This window comes from Pseudophryne corroboree, chromosome 4 (assembly GCF_028390025.1).
Source record: "Pseudophryne corroboree isolate aPseCor3 chromosome 4, aPseCor3.hap2, whole genome shotgun sequence".
NCBI lineage: Eukaryota > Metazoa > Chordata > Amphibia > Anura > Myobatrachidae > Pseudophryne > Pseudophryne corroboree.
The window spans coordinates 849,979,246-849,995,149 of record NC_086447.1 but is presented as its reverse complement, the minus strand read 5'-3'; the positions used below and the strand labels follow the sequence as shown (position 1 = coordinate 849,995,149).

The following is a 15,904-nucleotide window of genomic DNA, read 5'->3' as shown; positions in this document are numbered from 1 at the left end:
GGGGCCGCTTAACACTTCCAGTGAATAGTCGAGGGCCACACACAAAATATCTTGTAAATCGGGTCGGAACTGCGCACGCACCGCAGTCCCTACCCCCCCTTCCCCTGCACCTATATAGCAGTACCTACTCCCCTTCCCTGAACCTATATAGCAGTTTTTATCTCCTCCCATTTCCCCCCCCACCTGAACCCATATTGCAGCTTAAGTACAAATCCATTTCAGGTACTGGCTGGGCAGGGGGTTTACCTTTTTTTCACAGTGGAAGATGATCCGCTGCCTGATCCCCGCTGCCCATGCTTCACGGAGTCGCTGCCCACTGCCCGGATTCACTGCTGCTGTCCGCTCCCCGGAGTCATTGCTACTGCCCGCCACTCCTGCTGTGGCTCCGCCCCCCCCCCCCCCCCCCCCCTGTGCCGCCCAGCGCATGACATCACAGAGGAAGTCCCGGCAGTAGTGTAGCGCAATGACAAGCGGCTCAGCCAGTCGGGCCGCTTGTCATTGCACACTGATGGGAGACAGCGGGCCAGGCAGGATCGATTCGCGGGCCGCATGTTGCCCACCCCTGCCCTAAAGCATCAGCAGATGGACACACATGAACGTTATGTTACCCTCGTAATCCTGCAAGAGGACTTTTACTCCTTTATACTGTAATTAGATCATTTCTCAAGTTTTTGCAAGTGTTGGTTTTGCTGCCAATTTTTTTTTATAATGTGTATATTTTTTAGAAGAAATTCTTTTGATTCCATGATTGATACTGTGAATGCTGTTATAGGCATTGGACAAAATTCCACCTCTGCATGGTTTTTCCAGCTTCATCGTCCCTAGTGGGAGTGGGGCTCATCTCTGCAGGTGTATCTAGGTTTTAGAAATAACATTTTCCACCAAACTTTCTTTCAGAATGGTGTCACATTTCTACGGCGGAGGAGATATTTGTGATTTCACAAACAAGCCAAGACAGGTCATTGTGAAACTAAAGTGAGTATGGTCTGTGCATGCAGCACTGTGTTCACTGCGGTGTGCGGGGAGATGCACAACTAACTGGCTGGGCACTGTTGTCTACGTTCTACTAGGTGCAAAGAGTCCGAATCCCCTCACGCGGTTACAGTCTATATGCTCGAGCCACAGACTTGCCAGTACATTCTCGGAGTAAGTATATTTTCTTCTCCTTCTTCCCCCAAATGTAGTTGTACTTGCAAGGCTCCCCAGTATTTAGTCAATTACTACAATATCTATGATTACCAGAGGTGCATGTTGCAGCTGAATTACCGGGTGGTAGCTACTGTAGCTGGAGGATGTAATCCTGCCGCTGTACAAATCATTGGTACGTCCATACCTGGAATATTGTGTTCAGTTTTGGGCACCATATTATAAAAAATATATCGGGGATCTAGAAAGAGTTCAAAGGCGAGCTACTAAATTAATTAAAGGGTTAGAGACACTGGAGTATGAGGAAAGGCTTACTAGGTTAAATATGTATACTCTAGAAAAGAGGCGTCTAAGAGCAGACATTATTATTTTCTTTTTCATCCACTAGGGGTCACTGGAGTACTCTTGGGATATGGACGGCTTAGCAGAACAAAGGCACTGAATATTTAAATTTAGAACTCTCCACCCCTCCATATCCCAGAGTACCTCAGTGTACGACCTCAGTGTTTTTTCTGTGCTCAAAGCACTAACATCGGCTTGTGGGAGTTCCCACACTTGGTGGAAGATTTTATTAATTTTTCATTTTTACTTTTTACTTTTTCATTTTTTACACATCCCTTCCCAGTTTCTGAAAAACATGGGTCCGGGATGGTGCCGCTGCAAGGCAGCGCATGGCGTGTCGGTCCTCACAAAGAGCACCCTCACAGCCACAGGCAGCCCACTGTCTCCTGCAAGCTGGACGGAGCTTACAGATAGAAGCCCCGTCGCAGCCATGACCTGAAGAGCTGGACGGAGCTTACACATAGAAGCCCGTCGCAGCCATGATCGGAGATACAGAGCGTAAGGTAGGCTGGGGAACGGGGCGGTCAGCGCAGGCTGCCGTCCCGCTATGTGGGTCAGTATTGTAATGCCGCTCCCGCCGCTCATACATCCGCCCGCCACGCTACGTCTGGCAGCCCAGCCGCTCCATACAGCGGCCGGCCGCCCATCCCAGCCGCTACGTCCGGCCGCCCATCCCAGCCGCTACGTCCGGCCGCCCAGCACGCAGACACTCCATCAGTTGCCAGCGCTAACAGGGTGACAACCGGGCCGCCGCTCCGTCCGGCTGCCTAGCAACGTCCACCCGCAGACGCTCCGTCAGTCACCAGCGCTAAGAAGCGGAGCGCTTCTGGTGACCTCCGCTGCTCGGCAAGAAAGCCTCCCTGCAAGTCTTCCCCGGCTTCCCGCTGAGACACAGCGTTACAGGGAGCACGGGGGGAAGGGGGGCGGTGAAATCTGGCGGATTACAGCGGCAAGGTTATGTAAAATACTTATATGAACAGCAGCCACAGTTTATGTATATATATATGTGACATGTATTCACTAGATAATAGGCTATTGAGCCTATATTAATGATAGTGAGGCATGTATTGTAACACTGGAGGCATGTATTGTAACATGCCCTGTGATTATCACTGTATAATAGGCTATTGAGCCTATATTAATGTCTGTGGTTATCACTGTATAATAGGCTATTGAGCCTATATTAATGTCTGTGGTTATCACTGTATAATAGGCTATTGAGCCTATATTAATGTCTGTGGTTATCACTGTATAATAGGCTATTGAGCCTATATATTATTCACACTAGAGCATGTGTTGTACCCTGCCTGTGATTATCATTGTATAATAGGCTATATCAACACTGAAGCAATTGTAACTTGTTCTGTGATTATCAGGGTCAGCATGGCAAAGGGGCCATTTTAACCATGCTTCCTGTTGTTTTACAGTTTGTAATTCCGGAACATTCCTGCCATACATCTCTACGCCACCAGAGGCGCAGGGGTGTTAGTGGGAATTTTGGTTCGGGTTTCACATAGGCTGCCCATGTGAACTGTTTTCAGCCATAAATAAATATATATTACACACCTTCAGATAATAACTTTACTAAGTCGTGCAGGTGTCTGTCCGTTGCCTATTGTGTTGTGTTTGTCTGCATAGGGAGTAAGGCTTCAGCGCAGACTAAAAATACTTTTAAACTAGACATAAATCTACCACATGTTCACTATGTTTGTAGGTTTTCAGAATCCCAGATCCTATGTTAAACATTGACAATTCAAATTAACTCCGCTCGACAGGAGCGGTAAGATCGACGGAAGTTATTCCGCAGGCTCTAACAAAGGAGTCTCAGTCTTTCCAAAGGTACAATTTCCCTTTGGGTACCAAGGTGTTAATTTAACTGGTCTTATAATTTAATGCAGTCTGACAATTCTATGTCAGACCTCACAGGGCACATTAAACCAGCAGTCAGATAGTGCGGGGTTTGGGCAACCATACATTGCTAATGACCAGTGAGTCAATGTCTCAAATTTACAGAGACTAAGGAGACTCTAACATCTAATCCGTCGAATTTAATAAACGACAGATTTTCAATGAGTTTCTTATTTAGAATATCTGACTAAGATTTAAGTCTATTTACCCGTTTCCACATCTAAATGGGAGAATCCGCCATTGGTGAATTCGTCTGTGTCAAACATTATAAAGACCCAAGATACATTTGGGTCACTAGGCGCTCTATGTATGGAAACAATGATGATCACGTTTCACTTATCGTTAATAAAAAGCTGCAGAGTATCTCGGTAAAGCTTCTGCTGACGGCTGTTACCTCGATTCTCGCTTTTTAGCGTCGCTAGTTTCAGCGACAAGGCCAGAAGTTGTTTGGTAAAGTCTAACATTGCCTCCTCCGGTATCAAAACGGAAATACTTTGGTCCGGCGTTTAAAGTCTTTAGAATCCAGTCTTTTCAAGGCTGTGGTACAAAAACAGTCAAGACTTGTAACGCCAGGGCGCTAAAGTCGACAAGCCAGTGGCTTGACGGCGTCTTAGGCCATCTCGAATTTCCAATTGTGGAAGCGCGCCTTTACACATTTGCCGGGTTTCCAGGCATCCACTCATGGATGTATCCGCTATTTAAAGGTTAAAAGACTGCCTCTGTCGGACGAAATTAGGAGTTTTGGCAGGTTGCCATTCAGTCTCTGCTGTTTTCAGCTGTTTTTATTTCCAGGCCTGGTACACCACCAGAGTCAGGGTTACTTATTCCCCTCTGTTTGGGGTACCGAAGCCGGAGGGCTCCGTCGCAGTATCAATCAGCAAGTCCCTTACTACAGTTTGACAATGGATTTCTGCGGTTAGTATTTGCATATTTGGAGCCACAAGATTGCATGGTCACCGCATCACAGGTTCTTGCGTTTTGCAATACGCCACAACCATTACCCGTTTCAGGTTCTACCGGTTGGCCTCATGTCAGCGCCTCGGGTATTCACCAAAGTGATGTTGGTGATGATAGCTCATCTCAGAGCCCTGGCAGTGACAATCGTTCCATACTTAGACGATCTGCTCATATGAACTCTGTCTCAACAGAGGTTCCTCTTACTTGCGCTACTAACGTACACCACGGTTGCAGTGCAAGTTCAAAAACAATCGCATCTAATTCCGTCTGAACGACTTCAATTCCTAGGCATGATTTTACATACGGTCAATCAAAGAGATTTACCTACTACACCAGAAAGAACAGACCATCTAGTACAATTAGTGCAAAAGCCACGCACACTATCGATACATTGGTGTATTCGCCTATTAGCAACAATGATGTGTTTTCATGGCGCTTTAGTTCGCCGGGTTTCACTCGCGTTTCCCCCAGGGGGCGAGGGTGTCTATACTCTGGGCGAGAGTCTCAGAGGTTGAGGAGTTGTAGTTAAAAAGGTCAGCGACAGGGGTTCTAAAACGGATCACGACAGATTGCTGTCTATAAATGTCCTGGAACTCCCTGCAATTTACAATGCACTACATGCTTCGCTTTCAGTCTGTCCAAGTGCAGTCAGACAACGCAACGGGAGTTGCATACACAACAACCAGGGAGGACCGAGAGGCCGCATCGCAATGCGGGAGGTAGCTCGAATCCTCAAGTGCCCAGAACACCATAAGGTGATGTTGTCGACGGGGTTCATTCCGGGAGTGGACATCTGTTAGACAGAATGATCTCACCCGTCGGGATTTTCATCCAGAAAACTGGGCATTAAATCCAGAGGTGTTTCACATGTGGATACACAGGTGGGGTTACCCTCAGGTATACATGATGGCATCTTGCCACAATTACAAACGCTCAGTATGTGTACAGAACGACAGATCACAAGGGCAGTGGCGGTGGAGGTTCTCACATTCGCGTGGTCGTACAGCCTCGTGTATCTGGCTCCACCGTTTTCCGCGCCTCTCTCCGTTGCTAAAACGGATCATAAGACAGTTCGTTACAGTCATACTAGTGATATCTCATGGGTTTCGGAGAGCTTGCTTCTCTAATCATACTCGCACACGATCTTTGCCCGCTCATAATACGTCCAACCTGTTACAACAGGGACCGTTCTTTTACCCCTATTTACCTATGTACCGCGGCTGCGGTTGACGGGGTGGTGGTTCAGACCGCCCTCTTAAGAAAAGAGATAGGGCATTACAGTATCGGTTATACCAACCATGTTACGAGCTAGGAAGCCGCTTACGGCAGCTCATTATTACAAAATTTGGTGTGCCTATATAGGTGGGTGTGAAGCTCGGAAGTTCCGACTTCATCTTTCAAGTTACCCGTATTCTGTTATTTTACACACGGGGTGGAATGGAAAACTGCGTTTATCTGCACTAAGGGTGCAGGTATCTGTGTGGTCAATTTATTTTCAAAGACGTTTGACTCTATTGCGTCGGTACACACTTTTCTACAAGGTGTCATCAAAGTGCAGCCTCCATTTATCCCACCTACAGCGCCATGCGACTGGAAGCTGGGTTCAGATTTCTTACAGTTTTCATATTTTGAACCCTTACAACAAATGGGGATTAAGTTTCTCACTTGGAAAACGTTTTTCTTCTAGCCTTAGCTTCGGCAAGGGTTTTGTTTTCACATTTGGGTGCCTTGTATTCCAAGCCACCATATTTGGGTTTTCTCATGACAAAGCAGAACTTCGGACGAATTCCGATTTCTTATTTTTCACATCAATAAACCAATAGTGGTTCCTGTGTTGACAGCACATTCTAGAATTCTGAATGTGGTACACGAACGTCTACAGTCTACAGTCTACGTCTACAGTCTACGTCTACGTCTACAGTTCGTGTCCCGAACGTCTACAGTTCGTAATACGGATACGTTGTTTGTTCTCTATGATGCTGCCAACTGGGGTTAGCCAGTTTCTCAGCAGACATTATCCAGTTGGATAAAAATGACTACAAGTCAGGCTTACTTTAAGGCTAAGTTACAGTCGCCTACGTCAGTAATAGCTCATCCCACAGGTTCTGTGGGAATGTCATGATCAGCTGGTCGTGAAGCGTCTACGACGCGGCTACATAGTCTTCAGTGCACACGTTTGTGCGCGTTTACACGTTATGAAACGGTTGCGGCATCAGCATCTAGCTTTGGCCGCCTACTGTTACAGGTGTCAAACAGCTCTCCCGCCCACGAGGGAAGCTTTGGTACGTCCCAAGAGTACTCCAGTGACCCCTAGTGGATGAAAAAGAAAATAGGATTTTGGTACTTACCAGGTAAATCCTTTTCTTTGAATCCATAGGGGGCACTGGACGCCCACCCAGAGCAGTTTTACCTGGGTTGTATTAAGCTCAGAGGAGCTTATGGTAACACATTTTCACCGATTGGTTCAAATTATAAATGTCTATCGGTTATGGTGTCAACGGTTTAGTTGACAGTAACGTTATGTGTCAACTTTGTGGTTGTCCGTTATGTTATAGGAATTCTCCATTGTCAACCTCTCTATATAGTTCCTGTTCGCTCAGTAAAAAACACTGAGGTCGTACACTGAGGTACTCTGGGATATGGAGGGGTGGAGAGTTCTAAATTTAAATATTCAGTGCCTTTGTTCTGCTAAGCCGTCCATATCCCAAGAGTACTCCAGTGCCCCCTATGGATTCAAAGAAAAGGATTTACCTGGTAAGTACCAAAATCCTATTATCTTCAAATATGTAAAGGGTCATTACAAGGAGTTAGCAGGGGATTTGTTTATTAAAAGAACTCTGTATAGGACGCGTGGGCACTCGCTGAGGCTAGAGGAGAGAAAATTCCATACACAACGTAGGAAAGGGTTCTTCACGGTAAGCGCAATAAAGATTTGGAACTCCCTGCCGGAGAAGGTGATAATGGCAGACTCTGTAAATGCATTTAAAAACAGATTGGACACATTTCTAACTGGAAAAAGTATTCAGGGTTATAGCATTTAACAGATTGACATTAAATATCTGGGAGTGGTAAGAATCATAGTTGTCAATTGGTACTAAACCATTACTTTAGCAGGTGCATTATATTAGGAACAGCGTAACACAGAATACAGGTTGAACCCGATGGGCATTATGCCTCTTTCAACCTTACTATGTGACTTCGGTTGCAGTCAAGTTTAATTCACGAAACACAGTTGTCTGGGGAAGTCGGTGGGACAATTACTGGGTGTTCAATATTTTTTTAACATTCATAATGTCAGTATTGACAGCTTTGACATTTGTTGACATGATTAGCTAATATGTCCCTAGTGGTCCACTGGTGACTTACTGGGTCTGACGGTGACATCAAGATGACATCAGGAAGATCCTACTGCAAGTATGCCCACAATATTGTGTCCTGTGCCTGGCATAACAACCTCATACCATCATATCGTCAGGTCTCGCTGTCTGTTACATTCCTATATATCATACACAGCCCAGTGCCCAGCATTATAGCCTCATGCCCACTGTACACTGGCTGCGCTTAGTATTACCACCTTTCTACCATAGTGCTGAGCATATCGGCAATCCTGTCCAGAGTTCTGTGCCAATTATCTTCTGCTTGTGCCTAATATAAATGCATTTTGCTTACCATTTAATGCCCAATAATCTCCCATGCCAACCATAACCAAGCCTATGTTTTCCCTGTGCTTCCATTCCTCTCTTTGCTGTTAGTTTGTGGTTTCCTCACTCTGTTGGGGATGATAAATCCCTGCTAAGGTGGTGAGCCATAGAGAGGAAGCGCGCCAGTTTCAGCCAAAAGAATTCAAAGGTAAATTGGCCAATAAAATAGAGTTTAATTTTTAAATGGTGAAGCCCGGTGGTTTCACCTAGAAACCATGTAGCTTTGGCTAAGTAAGCGCTGCTTGTCTCTGTGACATGGGAGATTGAAACCAAGTGGCAGATTGCAGCGTTAAATCTCAAGTCTACATGGCAGAAATCTGGGCTTATTATATTTGTGAGCAAGAAAAAAAGAGAGACATTGTTTCCCCCAGCACACCGAATCATAACGGTAACCAGATATAAATCCCACATAATATTAGAATTCAGAGATCTTGGTTACACATATTTGCGCAAATGTGTGAATAAGCCCCAAAGCCGCATCAAGGCATCTCTGTATATTTGGGGTCCCTAGCGCTATATCTAGGTGCAGGGTGTGGCACCCCAAAACACCAGCATAAGCCAGAAAGCCCAGGGCAGCATACCAGTGAAAAAACTATAGTGTTAATAAATTAGTATTTAGGACGCCGAAGCTATTGAAAAGGTGATACAAAAATGAAATGTAATAAAAATAGAGAGTGTTAAAAAATTAATAAGTGAAAAGTGTTAATAGAATGTAAAGGTATGCCACACTAAAGCCATCCAGCTCAGCCAGTCCAGAGGCACCACACCCAACACATCCTTATTATATTTGTGCCCAATTGAACATAAATCGTGTCACTAGGATACTGTGGATATATCCCAGTAGGAGCCGACAGAAGGTAGGGAGGAGCCTGCTCAGAAGGGGCTTACAAGCTACTTGATTGGATACATGGTATGTCTTGAGACGTGGTGTTTTCTGGTTACTATGGAGAATTGTGCTCCATAGTCCCTGTTCTGGAAATTGCATATCAGGATTAGTCGCTCAGCCGGTGAACGGTTTAGGTAGGTTGCTTATACCGGTATCATAACCACCAGTTATCATGGCTGTAAGATCTGTACGTTTGGCCGCTCATCCGGTCTTTTGTCCATCAGGTGGAAGGAAGGACCACACTGTACAATTTGAGAACTGTTATATGGCCAATCAGCATACATCTTACTTTGTTATAGTAATGCAGAACTATGAAATGTTCACTCTGGTTTCCTCCACTCTCTTTAGGTGGAATCTCCAGTAATATGTCGGATCCTGGATACAGCTGATGAGAATGGACTCCTCTCAATTCCGAACTGAGATGCAAAATGAACTTGAATGTTTTTGCTGGGACCTGTAATTAGTCAGCGGATCAAGTGTACAAAGGAGAAATGCTCTAGGACATTTGTGTATATATTGGATAAAACAGATTTTAAATACAACGATCTTTTTCTTTTTTTGTGTGCTTATGAAACTTTTTCTTCGCATCAACATGTGATTACATATTGGCGGTTTCTGTCCCGCAGGACAAGTTTGTGAATCCAGTTTTGATGTAAGCTGGTTCTTTACCACTTAAAAAACATTTTTTTTTTTTATTATTTATTATTATTTATTGTTTGTGCCACCATAACTTGTATGTGTATATATTTTCTTCATGCATTTAGTCAAAATACCACTTCAGTGGCCCTAGGTCCCCATTATACTAGTATGCCCCCCCACCACTCCCAGTGGCAATTGTTCCTACTATGGCATTACCACCCCCTCCAGAGGTAAAGGATTTCACAGAGGCAATACCCTCCACCCATTTTCATGGCTCCTTATTGAAGGGTAGGGTATGGGTCATTAGGTCAACACACTTAGGTCCACAGTCATTAGATTGACCACTATTGTTTTTTTTTTTTTTACTTTTTTTTTTGGTGTCACTTTCTTCGTAAAGTGACGGGGAACCCCAATTAGTGCACCGTGTCCCCTCGCATGGCTCGCTTTGCTTGGCATGCTTTGGGCAAGGTGCCTCGCTCAGCTACCGCTGCACTCGGCACAGGTCACTATTCCCGGTCGTAGTCCACGTGGATCGTAAAATATGAAAAAGTTTAAAAAATGTGAACAACTCATGTCGACCTAGTGACCATGTCAACCTAATACATGTCGACCAATAGTGGTCCCGAAGGATAAGCGCTCCTCAGTGATTACAATACCCACCGAGTGGCGCAGAAAAAAACAAAAACCTTGGGCCATAAATTATCCACCCACCCCCCCATCCAATTAACCCCCACCTGCAGATGTAGATTCTCCACAGCACAGCTTACTTACCCTCCGTCACCCCTCTTGCAGAGCAGAGCTGGTCAGCAGGTCTGACCATCAGTCCTTTTGCTGATCTCTGCCCTCTGACTTCTCTCATTACTGACAATCCAGGATATCCGCTGAAGTGGCCCAAGGTTTTCATTTTTTTTCTGCGCTACTCGGTGGGTATTCTATTTACTGAGGAGCACTTATCCTACGAGATACGGACATTAGGTCGATAATACTTAGGTCGACCACTACTGGTTGACATGCATTAGGTTAGTGCCATTGGTTGCGATTCATACTCCTCACTCAATGGGGCTCATTCTGAGTCTAGCACAATTATGATATTCTCACTAATGGTCGATGTTTTTCAACTTCCCATGCAACTAAGGCACATCGAAAGGAGTGTGTACACGCAGGTAGTGATTGAAGTATGGTATCTAAAGTGTTTTGGAAATGTGCTGGGTGTTCTTAAGTGATGATAAAAAGGTCCATATCCTGGGCATGTTGTTGAACTGGTTTCAAACTCAGATGCTTAATTGCTCACATTGGAGGCTGTATTCTGATCGAGATTCTGCAACTAGAATGGGGCTGGTGGTTGTGTCTAAAGACACTCAATGTTGGCGTCTCAGGCCTTGCAATTCATTTGCATGGATGTACACCAGGGTGGGGCTTGTAGCGGTAATCGTATAAAGGGGATTATTCAGGTTTGTTAGCAACTGGGACAAAATCATGTGCACTGCAGGTGGGGCAGATGTAACATGTGCAGAGAGATTTAGATTTGGGTGGGTTATATTGTTTCTGTGCATGGTAACTACTGGCTGCTTAAGTTTTAAAAGAAGAAGAAAAAGAGGGAGCGCATTTTACAGGTGTATACAGTTTATACTTAGATCAATTAAGATATAAAAACAAATTTATACCACAATCGGCTATAGTTGTTTCAGATTGATTGAGTAATAAGGTCCTGTAAATAGGGCCCAATTCCGACCTGATCGCTGCTGTGCGTTTTTGGACAGCGGGCGATTATCGATTGATTGCGTATGCACCGCAATGCTCACGCGCATCGCCAACTGCGAGAAGCTTGTGCGAAAATTTCAATCACACAGCCATTCCCAAGCTGATTGACAGGAAGAGGCCATTTGTGGATGGTAACTGGCCGTTTTCTGGGAGTGTCGGGGAAAAAGCAGGCGTTCCCAAGCGTTTTCAGGATGGGTGTGTGATGTCAGCTCCGGCCCCGATCAGCCTGATTCTATCGCACTGTAGGAGTAAGTCCTGGGCTACGCAAAGACTGCACAGACTGGAAAAACCATTCGATGGTGAGTGAGTTGCAAATGGATTTGCAGCTGTCTATTGACTGAAGGACATTTTTGCACGGTGTACACAGGCGATCACACACTTGCATGGATTGTGGTATAAATTTGTTTACATTCAGGCCTTAATTGATGTGAGTTGTTTTAATTAAAATGTAAACACATGTAAAATGCACTCCCTATTTTTCTTGTTCTTTTGATTGCTAAATTGATATTCCAGTATCTAATTGGGAGCTGCAATTTATTGTTAAGAGTGATCAGTATACTAAATTTAATATTAACATTTTGCGCCTGATTATATATTTTCTAAGTTTAACACTACACTTAAGATTTCAGTTTGAACACACCCCGTCCAAATCTAAATCTCTCTGCACATGTTACATCTGCCTCCCCTGCAGTGCACATGGTTTTGCCCATTAGTGTGCTTTTTTGGTTTGCTAACAAACCTGAATGAAGGCCAAAATTCGCATATGCAAGACCGGCAAAAGACGCACATGTGGAAGCTGCATCAGATGATATATATGTTATTTTCTACATTACACATGTTAACCAGCTGCTGCCAGCAAGGCAATGGCTCGGACTATAAATCCACTGTTGAATGACAGACTGAGGTCTGTGTCTTTTCCTAAGAAGGTCTCAATGCCCCATCCATTCAGTTATAAGAAAGACTGCCTTATATAACCAGTGGCAAATTGAAACACAGTTCTGTAAAGGAAAAGAAAAGGTAACAATATAATTAGAAAAAAAGTGTGATGAGAGCGAAGCAGAAAGTGCATTACAGCCTTTCTAGTGTGGCTGCAAATCTCAATGCTAAAAGCAGTAAATGAGTTCCATCAAGATACAGAAGTTTAATGTGACCTGTGTATAGCACTAGTGTCCCAGGTGGGCTGCAAACCCCACTCCCAGCGCTAGTGCTGAGTCTGCTCACCAGTCTGCTAGTATAGAGCATATACACAGTACATGTATACCATGATACAGGATGGAGCAGCGGTACAGGTATACCTTGATATAGGATAGAGCAGGGGTACAGGTATACCATGATAAAGGATGGAGCAGGGGTACAGTTATACCATGATATAGGATAGAGCAGGGGTACAGGTATACCTTGATAAAGGATGGAGCAGGGGTACAGTTATACCATGATAAAGGATGGAGCAGGGGTACAGTTATACCATGATATAGGATAGAGCAGGGGTACAGGTATACCTTGATAAAGGATGGAGCAGGGGTACAGTTATACCATGATAAAGGATGGAGCAGGGGTACAGTTATACCATGATAAAGGATGGAGCAGCGGTACAGGTATACCATGATACAGGATGGAGCAGGGGTACAGTTATACCATGATAAAGGATGGAGCAGCGGTACAGGTATACCATGATATAGGATAGAGCAGGGGTACAGGTAGACCATGATATAGGATGGAGCAACGGTACAGGTATACCATGATATAGGATAGAGCAGGGGTACAGGTAGACCATGATATAGGATGGAGCAACGGTACAGGTATACCATGATATAGGATAGAGCAGGGGTACAGGTAGACCATGATATAGGATGGAGCAACGGTACAGGTATACCATGATATAGGATAGAGCAGGGGTACAGGTAGACCATGATATAGGATGGAGCAGCGGTACAGGTATACCATGATACAGGATGGAGCAGCGGTACAGGTATACCATGATATAGGATGGAGCAGGGGTACAGGTATACCATGATATAGGATAGAGCAGGGGTACAGGTAGACCATGATATAGGATGGAGCAACGGTACAGGTATACCATGATATAGGATAGAGCAGGGGTACAGGTAGACCATGATATAGGATGGAGCAACGGTACAGGTATACCATGATATAGGATAGAGCAGGGGTACAGGTAGACCATGATATAGGATGGAGCAGCGGTACAGGTATACCATGATACAGGATGGAGCAGCGGTACAGGTATACCATGATATAGGATGGAGCAGGGGTACAGGTATACCATGATATAGGATGGAGCAGGGGTACAGGTAGACCATGATATAGGATGGAGCAACGGTACAGGTATACCATGATATAGGATAGAGCAGGGGTACAGGTAGACCATGATATAGGATGGAGCAGCGGTACAGGTATACCATGATACAGGATGGAGCAGCGGTACAGGTATACCATGATATAGGATGGAGCAGGGGTACAGGTAGACCATGATATAGGATGGAGCAGGGGTACAGGTAGACCATGATATAGGATGGAGCAACGGTACAGGTATACCATGATATAGGATAGAGCAGGGGTACAGGTAGACCATGATATAGGATGGAGCAACGGTACAGGTATACCATGATATAGGATAGAGCAGGGGTACAGGTAGACCATGATATAGGATGGAGCAACGGTACAGGTATACCATGATATAGGATAGAGCAGGGGTACAGGTAGACCATGATATAGGATGGAGCAGCGGTACAGGTATACCATGATACAGGATGGAGCAGCGGTACAGGTATACCATGATATAGGATGGAGCAGGGGTACAGGTATACCATGATATAGGATGGAGCAGGGGTACAGGTAGACCATGATATAGGATGGAGCAACGGTACAGGTATACCATGATATAGGATAGAGCAGGGGTACAGGTAGACCATGATATAGGCTGGAGCAACGGTACAGGTATACCATGATATAGGATAGAGCAGGGGTACAGGTAGACCATGATATAGGATGGAGCAACGGTACAGGTATACCATGATATAGGATAGAGCAGGGGTACAGGTAGACCATGATATAGGATGGAGCAACGGTACAGGTATACCATGATACAGGATGGAGCAGCGGTACAGGTATACCATGATATAGGATGGAGCAGGGGTACAGGTATACCATGATATAGGATAGAGCAGGGGTACAGGTAGACCATGATATAGGATGGAGCAACGGTACAGGTATACCATGATATAGGATAGAGCAGGGGTACAGGTAGACCATGATATAGGATGGAGCAACGGTACAGGTATACCATGATATAGGATAGAGCAGGGGTACAGGTAGACCATGATATAGGATGGAGCAGCGGTACAGGTATACCATGATACAGGATGGAGCAGCGGTACAGGCATACCATGATATAGGATGGAGCAGGCGTACAGGTATACCATGATATAGGATGGAGCAGGGGTACAGGTAGACCATGATATAGGATGGAGCAGCGGTACAGGTATACCATGATACAGGATGGAGCAGCGGTACAGGTAGACCATGATATAGGATGGAGCAACGGTACAGGTATACCATGATATAGGATAGAGCAGGGGTACAGGTAGACCATGATATAGGATGGAGCAACGGTACAGGTATACCATGATATAGGATAGAGCAGGGGTACAGGTAGACCATGATATAGGATGGAGCAACGGTACAGGTATACCATGATACAGGATGGAGCAGCGGTACAGGTATACCATGATATAGGATGGAGCAGGGGTACAGGTATACCATGATATAGGATAGAGCAGGGGTACAGGTAGACCATGATATAGGATGGAGCAACGGTACAGGTATACCATGATATAGGATAGAGCAGGGGTACAGGTAGACCATGATATAGGATGGAGCAACGGTACAGGTATACCATGATATAGGATAGAGCAGGGGTACAGGTAGACCATGATATAGGATGGAGCAGCGGTACAGGTATACCATGATACAGGATGGAGCAGCGGTACAGGTATACCATGATATAGGATGGAGCAGGGGTACAGGTATACCATGATATAGGATAGAGCAGGGGTACAGGTAGACCATGATATAGGATGGAGCAACGGTACAGGTATACCATGATATAGGATAGAGCAGGGGTACAGGTAGACCATGATATAGGATGGAGCAACGGTACAGGTATACCATGATATAGGATAGAGCAGGGGTACAGGTAGACCATGATATAGGATGGAGCAGCGGTACAGGTATACCATGATACAGGATGGAGCAGCGGTACAGGTATACCATGATATAGGATGGAGCAGGGGTACAGGTATACCATGATATAGGATGGAGCAGGGGTACAGGTAGACCATGATATAGGATGGAGCAACGGTACAGGTATACCATGATATAGGATAGAGCAGGGGTACAGGTAGACCATGATATAGGATGGAGCAACGGTACAGGTATACCATGATATAGGATAGAGCAGGGGTACAGGTAGACCATGATATAGGATGGAGCAGCGGTACAGGTATACCATGATACAGGATGGAGCAGCGGTACAGGTATACCATGA

At 45.1% G+C, this 15,904-nt stretch overlaps 1 protein-coding gene across 2 annotated transcripts in view; it reads left to right on the top strand.

Moving 5' to 3' along the window:
* ERLEC1 (endoplasmic reticulum lectin 1) overlaps positions 1 to 9,482 on the top strand; it is a 48,958-nt gene extending 39,476 nt beyond the window's left edge. For both annotated transcript variants that reach the window (XM_063918654.1, XM_063918653.1), the window contains exons 12-14: positions 898 to 975; positions 1,071 to 1,146; positions 9,289 to 9,482. In XM_063918654.1, coding sequence (XP_063774724.1) covers positions 898 to 975; positions 1,071 to 1,146; positions 9,289 to 9,360 — 226 coding nt within the window. In that variant the 3' untranslated portion in view covers positions 9,361 to 9,482. The remainder of the gene's footprint in view (positions 1 to 897; positions 976 to 1,070; positions 1,147 to 9,288) is intronic.
* Positions 9,483 to 15,904: the final 6,422 nt, after the last annotated feature.